Source organism: Pseudochaenichthys georgianus, chromosome 21 (assembly GCF_902827115.2).
Source record: "Pseudochaenichthys georgianus chromosome 21, fPseGeo1.2, whole genome shotgun sequence".
In the NCBI taxonomy this organism is placed as follows: domain Eukaryota; kingdom Metazoa; phylum Chordata; class Actinopteri; order Perciformes; family Channichthyidae; genus Pseudochaenichthys; species Pseudochaenichthys georgianus.
In genome coordinates this window covers 33,649,821-33,668,925 of record NC_047523.1, presented here as the reverse complement: position 1 = coordinate 33,668,925, position 19,105 = coordinate 33,649,821, and the positions used below count along the sequence as shown (strand labels likewise).

The window sequence follows — 19,105 nt, the reverse complement described above, 5'->3', positions numbered from 1 at the left end:
TTCTTTTAAAGTTTGTTTTATTAAAAAGTATTTATGCAGTGCAATTAATCTGCAGGACAAATTCAAGGTACAGCACTTACATACAGTACAAGATCAACAGCAGACAAACACACACACATACAACGTGAACCTGAGTTACAGTGTACTGAAGAGTGTGAAGTCTGCATGAAAATATAAGACTGTGGCTTCCTGCAGATGAAAACTTGGCAGATAAAAACATGAATAAAACAAACATCTTGGCACTGGTTTCAGAATAAATCCAATCACTCTGCAAATACAACTGATACACACACCACATACATATCATCTGTATTCTACACATGCAGAAATACTCAGATATAATTAATGACAAGTAAAAAACCTCCTGGTTTGTACACATTTCTCAGCGTCCACTACTGCTGATTTTCAGTGCCGTTATTGTCAATGAGAGGAGGCCGACTTCTTGCGGCTGATGGCAGAGCAGCAACAGGACGGGTTTAATGAACGGACAGGTGCATGCTGGGAAACCTCGTCACACTATCAGAGTGTCCCTGCTCAGTGCAGTGCTCTGTTAAAAAATACACCGAGAGCCAAACGTTAGACACTTTGAATTCATGCATTTGTAACAATGTGAGTTATTTGGTTAATGGTGATTTTTATAGCGTTAGTGGTGGCAGAGATTGAAAAAGCGCTTTATAGGAAAGTCCATTTACCGTGCGACGTTAGTGAAGCCTGTAGATATCCTGCAGCTCATGCCATGTTAGTAATAAAGCCTGTTATACAGATGTTTTCTAATGCTACAAAGAAAGTTAGTAGGGATGGTTGCAAGCGTGACCAGATTATACTGTGCATGTCTGAGTTAAATAATATTTGCATTGTTTTTGTAAATGTATGCAAAAAAGGTATCTACTGGAGATACAATAACATCAAAGCTAAGATTATAAGGAATCAGTGTTAAGACCAAACATCTTGTATGTACATTGAACAATCAGAATATGTACATAATACTGTAAAAAACAAACAAACAAACAAACAAGCTGGCGTTGTTCTATTGTATTCTTATTGTCAACAAATCCCATTAGAGACTGTAACTGATAATGTCTCTCAATACTTTAATACTAGTTTTTAAAACTCAAAATATCACCTTATTACCTTATTAAAGGTGGGGTAGGTAATTTTGGAGAAACCAGCTCGAGTGCGCTAGAATTTGAAAATACACAACCGGAAAAAATCTGCCACTTCCTCACAGAGCCCCTCCTCCAACACACACGAACGACCAATGAGGGCACGAGATAAGTTTGTGCCCAGATGGAAGGCTGACAGGCAGGCAGGCCATCCAGTTACTTTAGCCGGGCCGGCTCAGATGATTGGTCGTGCTTTTTACAGCGCCACGGCTTCCAGAGATGACGTTTTTTTATGGATTTGTTGTCAAAGCACTTCAGATATTCATTGCTATCGGGATGTTGAGAGCATTCCATGGAATATAACAAAAAGTGTATCTCGAGCCGGTTTCTCAAACTTACCTACCCCACCTTTAAGTTTGTTGTTTTTTTCAAACATTTTTGATGTGCTTTTTCCTTTCCAGTAGAGAGCTGATAACAGTGTCATAGTCCTAAACCCTTAAATCATAATTCTATATCGGGATTTATTAAATAACAAGAAAGCCTTTCTTATCTCGTTAAATACACACACTGTCACTCCTATCATAACTCAACAGGAGTAAATCATGCATTTGTTTGGTTTTCATCTGTGGATTCAAACCGGTTGGGGGCTGCACATTAGTAACTTTCCCCGGTTACCTTGAATTCTTAATAATAAATTGTTTAAATGTGTTTTTTAAAAGAGAACATTCTCTATAAATTGAAGCAAGACTATTTTAACTACAGCAATACTATATCAAAACTAAATCACTGCTTCACAAACACAATCATTTTCGCTTAAACCACACTATTAGATAGGGTGCACTATGATATGTTATTGCTCGTCCTATGTGAAAACATCTTGAAAGATGCATGTCTTTGGAGAGTTATTCACTTTAATTCATTAATACTTTCCTCCTTTTTGTACATTTCATGTTAGAATTGGTGAGAAAAAAAGTATTCTTAAAAAATGTCAAGGTAAACCATGGGATGTGCTGACAATAAGAACAATATAGAATATGCAGAATTATCCAGTAGTTATTGACAGGGTTTAGAGGCTCTTTCCTGAAGGGCTGCAGAGGAAGGAAGTCCTCGTTCCTGCTACAAGTAACTCACCAGGTTTCTGCTCCTCTCCCTCTCCCTCTCCCTCTCCTCTCTCAGTGCTTGGGACGTGTCCTGGGGGGGGCGGGTGTAACAGAAAGGCCTCATGGCAGGTTCACTGGGTTTGTATCTCTCTGCTCTGGGAGGCTCTACGGTGCGGTACCGGTCTGCGTTTGGGTCGGCCCGGCGGTACCGCTCGGCCTCGCGCTCACAGTATGGAGGCAGAGAGTCCTCCTCTTCTGGACGGTTGCTGGGGGACCGGCTGTAGAAACTCCCCTTCCCTCTGGAGCTGCCTTTAGAGGGAGTGTCACTGTCCTCGTCCGCCCTGTAAGCCCCTCTGTCCCCTCTCTCCCCTCTGTCCCCTCCCCTCCCTCTCGCCTTGCTGTCCAACACACTGCTGAGTAAGGTGTCGTCGTATCCTTTGTTTTTTGGCGGTGGACACGGCCGATCGCTGTCCCACGTGTCCCGTCTCTTCTGAGGTAAAGGCGAGGGGCTCCGGCGGCCCCAGCTCTCGTCTTCCTCTCTGTAGAAGCGCCTCGGGGGGCTGTAGTCGCGCTCGTAGCCCCGTTCTGGACGAGAGCGGGAGTTGTAAGACTGGGCGAAGTCCTCCAGCTCGTCCAGAGAGCCGGTCCGTCCTCTTCTGCTCAACGTCTTCCTCTGCAGGTGCTCTGATGGCGGGTTCCACCTGCACACAGGGACACAGAGTTTCAAACATAATAATAGTACTTTTTTTATTATTTTATTTATTTTTCAACATACTCAAGACACTTAAAATGAAATGTACGGCCAGTATAAAACTACTTTGAACACAAAAAAGCCCAAAATAGAGTCTAAAATCTGAAATGAATAGAAGCTTTAATAGACAGTCACACTATTTGGTGCTTTTCCCCTCTTAGCACATTCAGAAAAATGCAAAAGATGTATTTAATATTGTATTGTATATAACAAATAAATGAATGCTTAATTGTCACCATAAATAAATAAATATACCACTAATTAAATGATACTATATTATATTCAAATAATGCTATTTTATTGGGGCTTTACCCTTTAAACACATTCATAAAATCACAAACGATATAATGTATAATAATAACACATGTAGGAGCCATGAAACGTGTATAGTAATGCGTTTTGTTTTAATATAAGATATTTGTTTGATCACCATTGATTGGTTGGCTTGGGTCACATGGCGGCTCTCATTATAATCCTGCGTGAGGTGTGTGTGTGGAAGAGAGGGTGACACAGGGTCGTTGTACTTTTTGTTGACTGCAAGTTGAATGATTGCTTTGATTATTATAACAATGTCTATGTCCAAGGAAAATAAGTTGATCTCCCAGTTTTCATTACACTACATTATTTTTCAACAGAGTTTTTGATCTCAGCAAAGTACTTTTTTGTAGTGTGTCACACAATAGCAAACAGGCCTGGCCTCAACCTCTCAGCGACTTTGTTTGTTTCCTGCTGTCGCTATAACACATTTGTATATATATTTTAATAAGTGTTATTTAAATAAACCTGCTGCATTAACTATATAAATCAAAAGTCAGAAGGGTTATAGGAAATAAAGGTGTGCAAAAGTCAATTTACAAATAGGTAAACAAACATATATTTAAACAAATATATGAAAGTTAAACATTAATATACTTAATGTTTAATTTATTTTGTGATTTTTAAACGTATTTATCGTGACAATTTCACATTCATTTACGCATTTTTTATTTAGTTTTGACCCTTAAAAAACCTCCTTGATAAACACACGCACAGACTAAGGATGTATTAATCCTACCTTCTGTCGAGCTCGTCGTCTGAGAGGTTGCGTCGGTCTCGTCTCATCCTGCGGTTGTGTGTGTGTGCAGGCGCTCTCAGCGACTGGTCGTCCAGGTCAGCGATGGGCGGCAGCGCCTTCATCTGCACCGTCTGGTAGGTGTGTCTGAAGTCTGACGTGCCTCCGTCGTGAAGAGAGCTCAGCTCCGAGAGGCTGCTGGCTGCAGGGAGATGAAATAATATGCCTCACCTTTCACATTTCAGCTGGAGGTTATAATCATGAGCACTGATTACAGCTGACTGCAAATGACTGAGGAAGTACCACCCTAAAACTAGTGTCACAAACAATTTAGAGGATTTCTTTTTAACTACGCCAAAATAAAATAGCTTATTTTAATAGTGTTATTGACCTCAATTGATTGAACTATTGAAAACACATCAGCAATTCATATTTCCCCGATGCGATTAACATGAAAAGTCTGCAATAAATGTACTTTATACTCCTTTTACTAACTTTTACTAATAAATAAAAATGAAACATTGACTCTTCCCAATCTAATATGTTGATTGTAAAATAACCACCAGTTTGTCAATTAATTTGGCAAAAAATTGCAATGTAAAATAACAAACATATTGTACCGATCCTGTATTGCTGATAATCACAGGGACTTTACAAATGTGGAGGCTAAGCTAATGCTTTATGTGCCGCTTTGTTTACATAATAGACGCACACTTTAGCTTATAAACAGTCTGATACATTGTTTCCAAATTGTTGAACACGCAGTCCATTTCTTTTCAGTTCGTGTTTTCCATTAAACTTGCATCGTATTTCCAATATCATACAAAAATGACCCTTGACTCAGTAAGGGTAGTTAGATGTTATGAAATGAATGTAATTATTAGATGAAAACTAGCACGGGTTAATTCACACATATCATGCACATAAAACACAAACACATGTCACACAGCCACACAGAGGACACACACTGGTCTAATCTGTGCAGCCTTACGTTTGTGTGCAGCCATCTTTGCAGAGGGAAACTGACCCAGCTCCTTCTCTACGTAGTACACAACTTTCATTGGGTCCTGGTGTGGACTGGCTTTCAGTCGATAACCACTGCGCGCTGCGGATGGGGCACGCACACACACACACACACACACACACACACACACACACACACACACACACACACACACACACACACACACACACACACACACACACACACACACACACACACACACACACACACACACACACACACACACACACACATGCAAACACAAGGACATACCCACGCAGGGACACATTTCCACATAAGTGTCCAAAACACAAACCAGACATGAATATATTAAAAGGGACGGTTCATCCTACAATCAAATCATGACCTGGCTTCTCAAGATTATCCACACTTCTTGTTGTGATAATTTTCATGTAGGAACTATTTTCTTTCAACAGAACAACATCTGCTAATGAATTAATGAGTATTTGTCCATTTTCTATTGCACGTTGATACGGTCGGTGGGTGTAGTGTGGTAACAAGAAAATAGTTCCTACATGAAACTACTTACAACAAGGTCTGTTGATTATATTTAGTAACCAGGTTTTCAATTTTGTGGTGAACTGTCCCTACAAACAATTATTTAAACAACAAACATGCAGACATTTCTGTAACACGTACGTCTTGTATGGAGGTTAGAGACAGACTCGAGGATGAATGATGACGAAATGAAGGTTAGTGAAGTCAGTGTAACTTGAGACAGAGCTTTCTAGTATCTCTGCTTGGTAAAAAACACTCACCTCCAGTCAGGTTATTCTCCACTGAGGGGATGGGGGCCATCTGTGGCTCCACATGGGATGGAGGGGCAAGAGGAACCACAGTAGGAACACCAGGGATGTAGTAAGGATACACAGGAACCTGAGGAGGAGGAGGTCCACTCTTTGCCATCTTCCCTGCTTCATATACTGCAGAGGAGGACAACAAAACAAAACTCATGCATTAGTATTGGGGAATCTTATGTGAGTTTTGATGTTTGTGCTGGAGCCGCTTTATCCAAAACAGCACTCCGGTTAGAGAGTTGACACGGAGACAGGAAGTACAGTCGTTGGACTTTATATTAGCTTGGTTCTGATCATCAACACAGAATACATCATGTTTGATGTGGAATCACATATAGGATGATGATAATGCGAAAGAATGAATGTCGAGTAGAGAATGAATTAATGTTTTATTCTTCACGAACGCATTCTCTCTTTGACGATGGTAATTATGCACGTGACGATGCGACCGCAATAATGTCCTGTCATGAACGCACATGTGTAAACCGTGTAAACAGCTCGAGGACCCGGAGCTGTGCTACTTTAGCTGTCCCTAAATGTGCCTGACTAAAACACAAACGATATAACGCAGATCAAGGAAAACAAGGGGAATTTACAACAATTAGGTTTCTTTACTGCTCCAGCAGTATCAGCAACAAAGATCGTTTTAGTTTCGGTTTGTCCGAAGGATTATAGAAAAATGTTTTGCCTGATTGGGCGGCTTTGTCTCAGGAGGTTAAGTGGTGGAGCACCTTTCTGAGGAATGGTGGTTCAATCCAGCAACTTGTCCCTAAATTCAATGGCTAACGTTGTGAGCGTGCCTGTGGATGTTGAGCTCTTTAGATGAGCAGGTAGACTTTGTGTGAATGTGTGTGAAGGCGCAGACTGAAAAAGCATCTCTTTCGACTCCACTTCGAGCGATAGAAGTACTATCAAAGCACTTATATACTAACAAAGGACTGGCTTATCTAAAGCTAGTTGAGTAGCACTTGAAATGTTTTGGCTCTATGAAACCTGATGTACTTACATAATTCTGTTTTCTTCAAGTTTGTATCTTCTTGGTCGAATGCACTTATTGTAAGTCGCTTTGGATAAAAGCGTCAGCTAAATGCAATGTAATGTCTTGTGTCTTAAAGTGGTTGTAAAGACAAGAAAAGCACTCAACTAAAACAACTAAACATGGGTATAACATGGGCCAAGGAAAAAGCCAAAACATTTTAAACTGATTGTAATCATGGACCAGATACACTCGTCTTTTTTCATTTTTGTTGAAAGTGCATGCATGGCCCGTGGTGGAGGTCAATGCCCTTTGTGTACCCTTTAAGATTGCTGGTGTAATAGTTTGTGTTACTCACGGTGTCGTGGACAGCAGCAGGTTTCAGGGCAGCAGCAGCAGCTGACGTAGCAGCAGCAGGAGTGAGGACAACACTGGCACCAGCAGATCCCCATCAACAAGAGGAACAAGACGCTGCCCAGGACTACAGATGCCACAAACACCCACTCTGGAAAACAGACACACAAAGGTATTACTTCTTGATTTGTATAAGGGTTGGGAGGATTCTGACTTCATAATTGCAATGATAAGTTACGAAAAAGTGATATTTTGGTCCTTCGTTCGTTCACTTTTGCTTGTAATGGTAGGACAAATGTTTAAAGCTAGAAGGAACATCCAAACGTCTTGTTCATGTTTCCCTCTCATCTTTAATGAAACCACAGAGGAAGAAAGGGAGAGGAAACTAAAAACGGAAACTATAGGAGAACTGGAGGGAGCTTTGCATTTCTCTTATCCATCATCACATCTTGAAAGCATCCCGACCCTAACAACACATTTCCTCAGGGTGTGCCCAAAAGCAAAATCCTCTCAAAACCCCTCGCTAAGTCAACACATATTCCCTGTGGAGTTTAAACCGTGACCAGAGGAAACAGATAAAAGCTGTGAGTCTGTGAATATTTCTTATTGTAGCTTCAATGACTCATCGTGGGAAATGTCAGGTTCGAGGCTTCTTTCTGTGCATTTTCCAACAAGTGCTCATACTTAAAATGTGTTGGTGGAAAAGAGTTCTGGTTGTTGAGTGAGAAATAAACATGAGGAAGCTTTAGAGAAGCTAGAAGATGCCATGCAGAAAGACAAAAGTGCAGGTGAGGTGCCGTACCTGGCATAATCTCCAAATCAAACTCAGGTAGGATATCGTCCTTCTCACCTGTCCTGCCTGCAGAGAGAGGGAGAGCACAGGTGAAGGCCGGCAGAGGAAGCAGAAAGCAGTGAGAATCAAAAGGTCAGCAGGGCGGATGACTAACGGCCACGCACTGATAAGGAAACTGTAGGGAGAAACTTTTTTAATCAAGTTTTGTATCTGACATGTTGCTATGACGATGAATAACGACACGCTAACTTAGCAACTCGAGAGATGGTAATGTTGGTTGTCATGTGAATATATCAACAACTATTCAGATGGACTATCATTCATTTGCAGATATTTAAGGTCCCCAGAGGAGAGAGGCTTCTTAATTTGGTGAAGGATATTGATACAGAGGACCCAGTGTGGCTTTAGACTTTTAGTCTTCTCATCACATGCTAACAAAATGTGATGCCAAAGAATGACTTAGTATGTCTATAAAAACATGAAACTATAAAAATAAATAATGTAAGTCAGAGGTCAAAACGCACTTTACTTTGTATCTATCTTTAGCAGGAGGCCAGCAGTGCTATCATTTCTATATTGATGTGCACACCACACGAGCGTCTTTTGTGGCGTTAAAACAGCACACAGACGGTACCACTTTACAATAAGACTAGCCTTATAAAGGGTTTACGAATAGTTTGTAATTCATTTATTAATTCGGTTGTGAACACTTTATAAATCATTAATAAGCTTTAATAAGACATGAGATAAACAGGGTGACTGTGACCGGTTGCTTGCCAAATAATGAGCCCACATGTATCTGTACTGCTAAGCCTTGTATTGGCTACCTAGCTTACTTCGTGTTCTTCATCAGCCAGCATCCTTGGTATCTGTTGCTCACTGAGTTGATTCTCGCTAAGTAGCCAATATAAGGCTTAGTCATCTTGCCAAATAGTGAGCCTGTGCTGATGTATGAAAACTATGTTAGAACTGTTTTAGAAATGGTTCTTAATGATTAATAAAGTGTGTGCAACCTCATTCATAACCTAATTATAAACCCTTTATAAACCCTTTATAAGGGTAGTCTTATTGTAAAGTGGTACCGAGTAATCTATACACATGCAATATGCATCCATATGTGCCATTAGAGGCGGTGTGTGAGGATAAATTGGGTTTATTTGTAAACTGGGGCACATATCGATTCTGGGACAACAAATTACCGTGGAGGTTTGTGCTTCATATAGAAAACAGGTCAAAAGAGGCCATTTGAAATACTGTAAAATATATAAAAGTAAAGGGACAGTATAGAGTGCAGAGGCTGCAACACAACTGCAGGTGTTCATGTTTCTAATGTGTGTTTATGCCGAGGTGTCAAAGGACTATAATTACACTAAAGACCAGTCACTGTCTGAGGAGGGATAGACTTAAGCTCGCACTGGCTGCAGAAAGTGCTGAGTAGACTGTTACCACGGAGGGGGAAAGCAGCGTACCCTCCCAACCTGATCAAAAGTAATCTGGGTTCCCTGCTAGCACACTGATCTACATACCATGAAGCTCAGTATCACTGAGTAACCTGAGAGAGCCGAGGAGCTATGCAGCCCAAAGAAGGAGGCAGGCAGTGAAAGATGCAGGAATGAGTCACGGAGGAGCAAGATTTTGCAAGAATAACAAGGGAGAGAAGTGAAAATCAATCCAAAAGAAAAAATAAACTGGAGAAGAGAGAGATGATGGGAGAATAAACATGTATTCTTGTTGCTTAATATTATATTTTGGGAAATATATTTGGATTTCTTGCAGAAAGTAAGGTGAACAGATTGACACCACGAGCTGTTAGCTTAGCCTAGCATAAAGACTGTACGCAGGGAGTAAAGCCAACATGTCTTTTTTTTCATCCATAAAAACCACATGTTTAAAATCAACGATTCTAACAAAACAAGATAAAGTAGGCAAATCGTTAAGATGGTATTTTGTTACATTCAAATGTAACCAAGCTAGGTGTTTCCAAGACATATATAGGTTATCTCTTTATATAAACTAACATTCTAAGTGATTATTCGTAAGGGCAATTTGTTTGGCTCAAAAGTAGGAAGAGAGATTTGTTTAAATGCAGTTTAAATGTTAAAAATACACTCAGCCAATGTGGAGATATCAACGTCAAAGGTCATGAAAACTAACTTGCAAATGTGAGGGTGTATCGACAAACACAACACCAGTTTGCTATCAAATGTGGCTGGTTTCAACATTTTGATCAATAGAAACATACATTTAACATTTGATGTAGGGGAAAACATTGCTGAGAAGTAAGAACATGTGTGGAAATCTTTCCTCAATGTGTTTTATCAAGAGGATATTGAGCTGGGAAGAATAGATATGCTCCTATTCCAGTCTTTATTGCTAAGCTAAGCTAAGCTAGGCTAAACTAAGCTAACCACCTGCTGTGAGTATTGACAAAGAACAATAATAGTTGTAATTGAAGCTATGAGAGTGGAATCAATCTTCTTATCTAACTGTTGGCAACAAAGCAAAACATTAATATTTCACAAAATGTAAAAGTAATTATTTTAATTTTGATGCACTAAACTTGATCTCAGAACGGATTAAATGTGAAATAATAGGTTTTAACACACTTTTATCAATCCAAGAAAAATCAGTGTAGTCTTGTTATTCTCACACATTTAAACCCCCCCCCCTTCTCTCCTGTGAGCTGATTATAATCAGATTAGCGCTCAACGGAGGAGCATTTTATGAATGAGCAGACGCTAATGCTACATGCAACACCAGAGTATAAAACAATGTTATAAAGAGAGAAAACTATTTTTGAAGAATTGTTTTGAGGGTTTAAGGATCATTTATTGTCGTTAGTTAATATTTTTCCTACGCCTCCCTCTTCATGTCTACACCAGCAGCACTCAGCAGTCTCCTCTGTAAAAAAGCACGTTGCCACGGTAACGGCTTAAGGAGTGGTTTTGACAACAATGGTGTCCACAGTTTCTTTGACTGAGAGGACATTAGAGTCTCATTCAAGGAAGACGGGGAATCTCTGACCCTTTGGCGGTAAAACACTTGCTGCTTCATTGATCATTAATTGGCAACAAATTCAAAATTACAGTATGACAGAAAAACCGTTGGACATGTGATCCCATACAGCACTTTTGAAACTTAAGGATATAAACCCTAAATGAGTTCCTGATAAATGTACTTTTAGGAAAAACAAATTAATCAATGTAAACAATTGTTCTTTTGCTAGTGAATTTACTTTTGAGATGTTATTGCTTATGTTAAAATACATAATTGTTAATATTATTTTAATAGAAATATGTAAAAAAATGTGTTTTACATTTACTAATGTAACATATTGATGTGTAATTCTCAAGCAGTTTAATTTTATATTTTTATTTTAAGGTTATCAGGGAATGTATGAAACTACTTTATACTTCTTCTGCTACATTTTAGTCAAATATTATACTTTTACCAATTATTATTTGAAAATGTATAAACAAGTAAATGATGGTTTATTAATATATGTAAAGCTACCCAGCAGTATCATATGATTTTATAAGATTTTGTTAGTCTAATTAATGTTAGCTTTTTACTTCTGACAATTGTATTCATGTTTTAAAAAACACAAAAGTTGTCTCCATTTGTAAAGAAGATATAATCTTGCCAGACAAAACATTTTAAGTATCATAAACTTCAGAATACAACAGAGCTTATTTTTCTGCAAAAGTCCACGAGAAAAATCTACAACTTTTTGCGTTGTCCTCCAGAAACAAGCACCAGTGCAGTAGCACCCTGTTGCTACTTTGACACAAGTTAAAGTCCTCTCCTACCACTGTAGTGCTAAATCGAGTAACGAGCCAAACACCATGTGGCCGTCTCCATGGAAACTGTTGTAAAAAAAATTCGGAATGCAGGGCAACAAAGAGATCTCTAAAAACTCACATAGAAACTCCACTGAGCTTAAAATGAAAACATTAGATCATTTAAAAGAAAACTCTTCCCAAGTCGATCACAATCAGGCATCGGGAGTTGACTGTACTTTGATAAAAAATGAGGTGCAGGCATACCAAGCACCAGTAACTCCAGCTGGGCCTCATTCTTCCCCTCCAGATCATCAGCAATGACGACTTTGCAGTAGTAAACCCCACTGTCGCCCCACTGCAGCTCCCCGATACGCAGGTCTGCTTCTGCACGGAGACGGAGTAAGGTTTGATGTAATAAGTAAAAGGTGAGAGCATTTTCACAAAGCAAGTCAAACGAATAACAATTATCACTTTGTTAAACAGTTGCAGGCACAGCACACATTGATGCCTGTGTTATACAATACAAATACATGTGAAAAACAAAAACAAATGCCATGTAGTGACTATATATTATTATTATCAGCATGCCACTGAACATTTATTTAATTACTTTGTTAGATGACAACAAGCGGGTTTCATAAACATGTGGTATGTCCCATTGACACATTTGGATAGGAGACGGGTGTTTTGTCTTGATAAGGCTTGAGGTTTTCAAGGAGTCATACATGAATTGGAGGTTGTGATGTGTGTGTGTGTGTGTGTGTGTGTGTGTGTGTGTGCGTGCGTGCGTGTGTATGTGCTACTCTTTTGTGAAACAAAGACAAAGGAGGTTTATTTAGAGAACAGGAAACACAAAGCACAGTCAGCTCTGATTCCTGAGTGCAGGAATCAAACAGCTGCAGCAACTCTTTCTCCTTAAATCTGGGGTAGTACGCTTTTTTGTTGGGCGTGTCTTTAGACAAACATTCTCTAATAACCTTTCAGCACATTGTAATTAATGTGCTCTGAGAACAAATTAAACTACTATATCTACTCTTGGTTTGTTTGTAGGCCTTAGAAAATCTAACTCTTAATGGGAAACTTTGTCTAAGCACCAGGCGTTTAAGAGAGAGGATGTTCCTATTGGCTGTTCAACAAAAACAGATGGATTTGCACGTCCCTTCAGATAAGGAAAGCTTGGTACAATGTAGAATATCCTGCCGAAAAAGTTGCTTTCCCAGCATTGGGAACAAGAGACTACACTGCAAAGCAACCCTAAAAAGACAGAGAACATATTTCTCATACGATTAGCTTGCTTCTAATGTAGGAAACTCTCTGCTGCTATGTAGCTAGCTAGAGCCTTACATCACAGTATGTTAGCTCAAAGGGCTTTGAAGACTTGCACGTTGACAGGCAGTAATTCTCATAGATGTACAGTACCAAAGCTGAATCCTTGCTACCGGTTTAAATCCAACTTACTGCCCTTTGCTTCATGTTGCACCCTCCCTCAACTCCTCTCCAATCTATCTGAAGAAAAGGCCCAACAAATATTTTAAAAGAAAAAAGAATTGGCACTATGTTTTGAATCTGGATCACAACCACCAAAATGAATAACCGACTACTCGTTAAGGCTTTCTACAGAAAACTGGCTAGTCTTCAGAGCTGGGAAGTAGTGGAGTACAAATACTTCGTTACTGTACTTAAGTACATGTTTCTGGTGTCAGTACTTTACTCCACTACTTTTTACTTTTACTTCTTACATTTGAAACATAAATACCTGTACTTTCTACTTCTTACATTTTCAAAACAGGTTTGTTCCTTTAGTCTGAATGTGTGTTTGGTGGCGTGATCATTATTCTTTAGAGTCATTGCGTGCCTTTTGATTTGAACACGATCCGTGTATCCATCACTTCCTGGTCTTCTCTAAAGAAGAGGGACCAATGGAAACGTTGTCATGTTGCCGTTGTTCAGCATGGAAACATTCATTAGCTAACAATGACATTATAGTTCTATTAATATAAAGGGAGGTCAGGTACTCTTTAAAACAGCTGCTAGTTATGGGTACTTTTTACTGAAGTACATTTCAAAGCCCATATTCCTTAATTTGACTTGAGTGAAGAAGTTTAGGGAGTACTTCTACTTCCACCAGAGTATTTTTAAACACGAGTATCTGTACTTCTACTCGAGCAAAGGATGTGTGTACTTTTGCCATCTCTGCCTATCTTTAATTAACAACTTTAGGATATAAATGAAGACATTACTGTTAACGATAGCGATGTCTCTGCCTTTGTAGTGCTCAGCCAGTGTCATGGAGGCCCCCTGCGCCGAGGCTACGACCCGGACCGTGCGCCCGCTGTCGGAGCACTCGAGGTGGGACGAGGGGCCGAGCTCGGAGCCCTGGACGCCCAGTTTCTCCGGCAGGGTGAAGGACTCTCGGGTTCGGTCTCTGCAGTACGACTTGTACCACCACTGCACCACGGGGTGCTGGTTGGAGGCCGTCTGGTACTGACAGGGGAGGACCACGGACTGGAAGAGCATCGCAAAACGCTGCTTCTCCCGAACTGTGACATGCACACCATCGCACACACACACTACGAGAGGAGAGAGAGAGAAAGAAAATGGGAATTAGTTGAGATGTAGATAAAGAAATGTACACAAATACTATGAAGAGCTTTGTAGAGCTGACTCCCATCATGCAGATGTTGCTCAAAGATCAAAATGTTGGCGGCAAAGTAACAACCCAGTAGCAGAGTATCAGCATTGAGAAATACCAGGTTTACACAGACATCCACACATGGCACCTTCAAAGAGTTTATTCATACAGCTATCTCTCCCAGTATGACAATTAAAAGAGACACAAATAACAGCCTCAAACCCAACATATATATAATGATACAAAACAGAGGAAACAAGCCCATCCTCAGATTTGAGAGGCAGACATTTAAGTTCTTGTCAATTCAAACATGACTGAGTTTATAAGTTAAATGCACCTAAACTAATGCAGCAGCCTATAATACAGTAACCCTGCAACAAATCATGATGTCATGTTGTTATGATAGACATTTTCGCTTTTGCTTACAACATATTTGAGAGGTTGTAAGAGGTTGAGTTGTGCTTTAATAAGGGCAGTTTATTTATAGTTGTTTCTGATATATTGAATTAATGGTCTGGTCTATAAAGGTCAAGAAAAATAGACAACTGCTCAGTATCATTTTTTAAAGTTAGGTGTCCCACAAAGAAAGAAAAAAATCAGTTTATTATTAATCAAGACAAACAGCAAGCAGCAGTAGCAACATGTACAATTAAGAAGCTGGAAATGTTGCTTTAAAATCTAAATAGTTGTCAACAAATGTTTCGTTGATCAACTTATTCATGAATCAAATGCCGCTCTAGTTTCTGTAGAAAAACAGTTTAAAGACAGGAAGACAACTTGGTCACATTGGAAACAGCTGTGCCTCCTCTTTGTCTGTGTGTATGATTCACTGCACCTGGGAGATATTCATATTAACCAGGAACAGATATTATGTGTGTGTGGAGGGGGGGGGGGGGGGCTCCTCTGGTGCTCAGGGTCAGGAAGGTCAAATTCCTGTGAGTGTGGGGGTCTGTGGAGAGGCAGGGGGTTGTCATCACAGGGGAGGGGATGGAGAGGTCGGACACTCGTGGGTGCTTTCTGCTACTCTTATTAGCTCTAGGTGGGGCAGGAACTCACTGTAAACATTTCCCAGAAACACAGGAAATCCAAACAAAACATGTCCACCAGCCGGACTCTCCTTGGGACCGGTTATCGCTTTTCTCTCGAATGGACGTTTTTCTTTCTAGTCTCCTTCTACTTTGAGCATGTCTACTTATATCCAGGACTAAAAGTAGTTTTAATCATGGTTAATAATAAGTAATGTTAAGTCTATGAAATCATGGGGAAAAGTGGAAAAGTTAATGTCTTTGGATGTTTGTCTGATTAACAGTTCCAATCTTGTAGATGTTCTGCTTACAATCCCCAGTTTCAGATGTTATCAGGTAATTAAATGCCTGTTATCAGTTGTTTTCACTCCCAATCTTATTCTTCAGATGGGGCGACCTGCACCCTCTATAAGGCCAGAAGAAGCCTATCCAATGTCATAAAATGGTGGCAGTTATGTTAAGTTTTACTTCAAGTTACATTAGTTTTAGCCGTCAAAAGCTATGTATGTTACTTAACTTTGCTTATGTTCGTTTAAATGACCTAAGGATTGACTTCTGGTTTCAGACCAGACACAAACTCCAGTTTCCAGGGTTTAAGTCCTGCCTTCTTTTATTTATATTGGTGAGCCTCCATGTTCTTATAACGTACTTGTACCATGTATTTTTTTTATTTATTTATCCTTTATTTATCCAGGAATGTCCCATTGAGATACAAGATCTCTTCTTCCAGGGAGTCCTGACCAACACGGCACACAACAAGTTTCAACATAAAACAAGGGCATTAAACAAAAAAAACATACAATTCAAATATAAATCCAGAAGGCCATTTTGGTAACTTTGGGTAATTTGGGTAACCTCGGATGACAGCCATTTAATGGACTGATAATCGTACGCCGGTTACACAAATAGATATAGTTACATAAAAGGCATTTAACCATTGTTATGACAATAAACCTTTGAATCTTGAAGCATGACATTAGGAATCATCACATTAGGAATGATTGAACCAAAAACATTTTTTAATTTCTGCTTGAAGATGACTAATGAAACTAACCAAAGTTCATGGTTGTTATTTTAAAGTAGTATTCATTCTTCATGAACTAAAACCCCAATAAATCAAGTGATTTTGATGACATCTTGAGACTGGCCAGATGAGCATCATCAGGTTTCCTCTCCCCCTGATATCAACTACGTTATCTTTAGTATGATGATGGTGGTGATGGAGCAAGAGGGGTTTACAGGCTAAAAGAACAAGAGGAGGGGTGACCAAACTCTTAAATTCCTCCCACGGGAGAGCTCTGGTCTTCCCTTTGTTTCTTTTTTTCATGGACCAGTCCATTGTTAGGGCTTTGCTGAAAATCCCCCCCTTTCTGCCCCACTTGAGGAGTTTAGGAGGGGGAGGAGGTCAGAGACTCCCGGCCAATGGGAGTACCCGTCCTCCTCCAGCTGGCTGTGAACAGACCAATTAACTTCGAGAGATTTGAACCAAACCGTTACTCAGAGCATGCCATCAGTCTGAGGTGAGAGGAGGTTTGAGTCTCAAACGGTTAACTATTGTTTGCATCAGGTGTGACTCACTGTAGGTTAATGAGCAGGTAACAGACCGTCTCCTCCTCCACCTGCATACTGACTAAGGACCTCATTTCAACATCAGACTTCCCTTTTGAACAGTGTCATGAAAACACTCAGGGTCTGGCTCTGCTGCCGTTTCCTGAACACAGTCAGACCTTTCCTCTCCAGAGCTGTCACATTTCCTGCTCTTACTGCGTTGCACATTCCTTCACATTGACTCATTAGACCAACAAAAAACCCTGATAAAACTCAATATAGTCTCCTCCATGTTTGATTATGGATTTTAATATATTTTCATAGGTCTGTTCTGCCCACAGGTGCCCTTTTAGTCTTCTTTAGACCTGGTGTGCACTTTAGGGTCACACATTGAACTTTATAAAGCAGCAGATACAGTGTATTTTCATGTTTTGATTAATCTACCAATCATAGACTTGATTTTGGTTAATTGGGTTGTTTATAACATCTCAGAAAACTGTGAAAAATCCCTGTTTTACATTCCAAAACCCTAAAAAGATTATTAATTTAAAAATAACTTTACTTAATTAACAATATATTCAAATCATCATCAGCATTTTACTAGTATAAGAAAAACATGATAGGAAAAGCACCGGATCATCACATTTGAGAGCCAAAGACCAGGGCATGGATGACATTTTGCTTGATATTTGACTAAAGCTACATTCATTATCAGACATTTGCTAATAATTTTTCTATCGTCCATCTAATAATCAACTTATCCTTGTAGCTCTTGGTATATTGCTATTTTAAAGTACAGCTTTATCATTAAACAAACAATGTGCTTTAAAATGTACAATCATGGTTTTACATGGTTTTTTGTAATGGCATAGTTTACACAATACACATAGGATTGTAACAGCAAACCATAAGCCCCTATGGAATATCATTCACACATTTGAGGGTATAAAGTAAATTATAAAGTAAAAACAGCTATATTTAACACCATTACCCGACACTACACATCCCAAGGGGATTATAAGGGCTGGCACATAAACCCCCTCACATGTTATTAAACCGTTAGAAATAGTGCAAAACATGTTTATATAATGTTGCATTAGTCAAATTGAATTACAGAAATGGGATATCAAGCATGAAAAGCCACTTTACTGAGCCCAATGGGTGCCTGGGATAAGTAACACCCTTGCTTTAGGATCAACCTGTTGCTCGGTCGTCGAAGTGAAAACACATTTTTAGAGAAGAATACATATCAAAGTGAAGGCAATTAGACTTACCCAAGGCTCCCAGTAAAAAAGCAAGCCGGTACAAGTTCATCATATAGTCCGTGTTATTGTAAAGTGCAGTTTATCCGCATGTTGGTGATTCAGGTTGTCCGCTAACTGCAGCAGTAAACAGGACTCGCGGACTGAGACTAACGGGACTGTACCACTTCATGCAGAGGTGAGTCCAAACACTAAACTCATCTACAATACTGACTACTCCTCTGCTTTTCTTTTATACACCACATATGTAAACTATATTGTTTCTTAAGTTTATATTTATTATGGAATCAAATTTTTGTTTTCTCCACCGGGTGTAGCCCGTAGCCGTAGTGCCTACCGGGCAGGGTGGTGAGGTCTGCCCGGTGTGGAGGTGGAGGAAGGAGGGGTGGCAGCTCCATGAGTAAATCAGGTCAGACTTTGCTGTGAGATTTCAGGAATTTTACTGCACACAAAAACACCGAAACATTTGACCCACTTTCTTTATTAAACTCCATTTGATTTATCTTCATGAGAAGAAAAAAAAAGTGTTTTACATCCAAGATTTACACATAAAAACATAACAAAAAAAAGGTAAAACACAAATTGTCGCTTGAAGTGAAATTAATTTCAATAAACTCACAATAAAAAAATGCAATACAATAAACTGCAGGCTATAAAGACGTTTTTCACACATATGTATCCGTGCAACTGAGGCAGTAAATCAGCCAGTTTTTAATCATACACTACAGACTAAATAATGTACACACTCTAATTGGCAGCCTGAAACAATTACTAAGAACATTACTGAAGTAGATGGGTGGCCTGAATATTTTAACTTTTATTGTATTCATGATTGGGGGTAGTTTAATGACCAATTTACATTCATTGAGATTTTGGCACTTGGCCAGTTTTTATAAAAAAACAAAAC

General features: G+C 39.5%; 1 protein-coding gene across 3 annotated transcripts; it reads right to left on the bottom strand.

Moving 5' to 3' along the window:
• ildr2 (immunoglobulin-like domain containing receptor 2) lies at window positions 1–18,499 on the bottom strand. Of its 3 annotated transcripts, XM_034109805.2 has the most exons (10): window positions 18,211–18,499; window positions 13,972–14,301; window positions 11,996–12,115; window positions 7,959–8,015; window positions 7,161–7,307; window positions 5,788–5,952; window positions 4,997–5,110; window positions 4,009–4,207; window positions 2,235–2,904; window positions 1–547 (listed from the first exon to the last, which is right to left on the bottom strand). In XM_034109805.2, the coding sequence occupies exons 1-10, from the start codon at window positions 18,251–18,253 to the stop codon at window positions 512–514; spliced, it is 1,881 nt and encodes a 626-aa protein (XP_033965696.1). In that variant the 5' UTR covers window positions 18,254–18,499; the 3' UTR covers window positions 1–511. The 3 variants fall into 3 exon arrangements, with proteins under 3 accessions (XP_033965696.1, XP_033965697.1, XP_033965698.1); XM_034109806.2 differs by lacking the exon at window positions 7,959–8,015; XM_034109807.2 differs by lacking the exon at window positions 4,997–5,110 and having other exon boundaries at window positions 18,211–18,498.
• Window positions 18,500–19,105: the final 606 nt, after the last annotated feature.

Excerpts from the sequence above, each read along its gene's own strand:
- ildr2 (XM_034109805.2), bottom strand. The coding sequence starts at position 18,253 with ATGATGAACTTGTACCGGCTTGCTTTTTTACTGGGAGCCTTGG. Across the intron at positions 4,208-4,996 it reads AAAGATGGCTGCACACAAAC|CCAGCAGCCTCTCGGAGCTG; the intron begins GTAAGGCTGCAC and ends ATCTCCCTGCAG. Across the intron at positions 2,905-4,008 it reads GACGACGAGCTCGACAGAAG|GTGGAACCCGCCATCAGAGC; the intron begins GTAGGATTAATA and ends CCCTGTGTGCAG.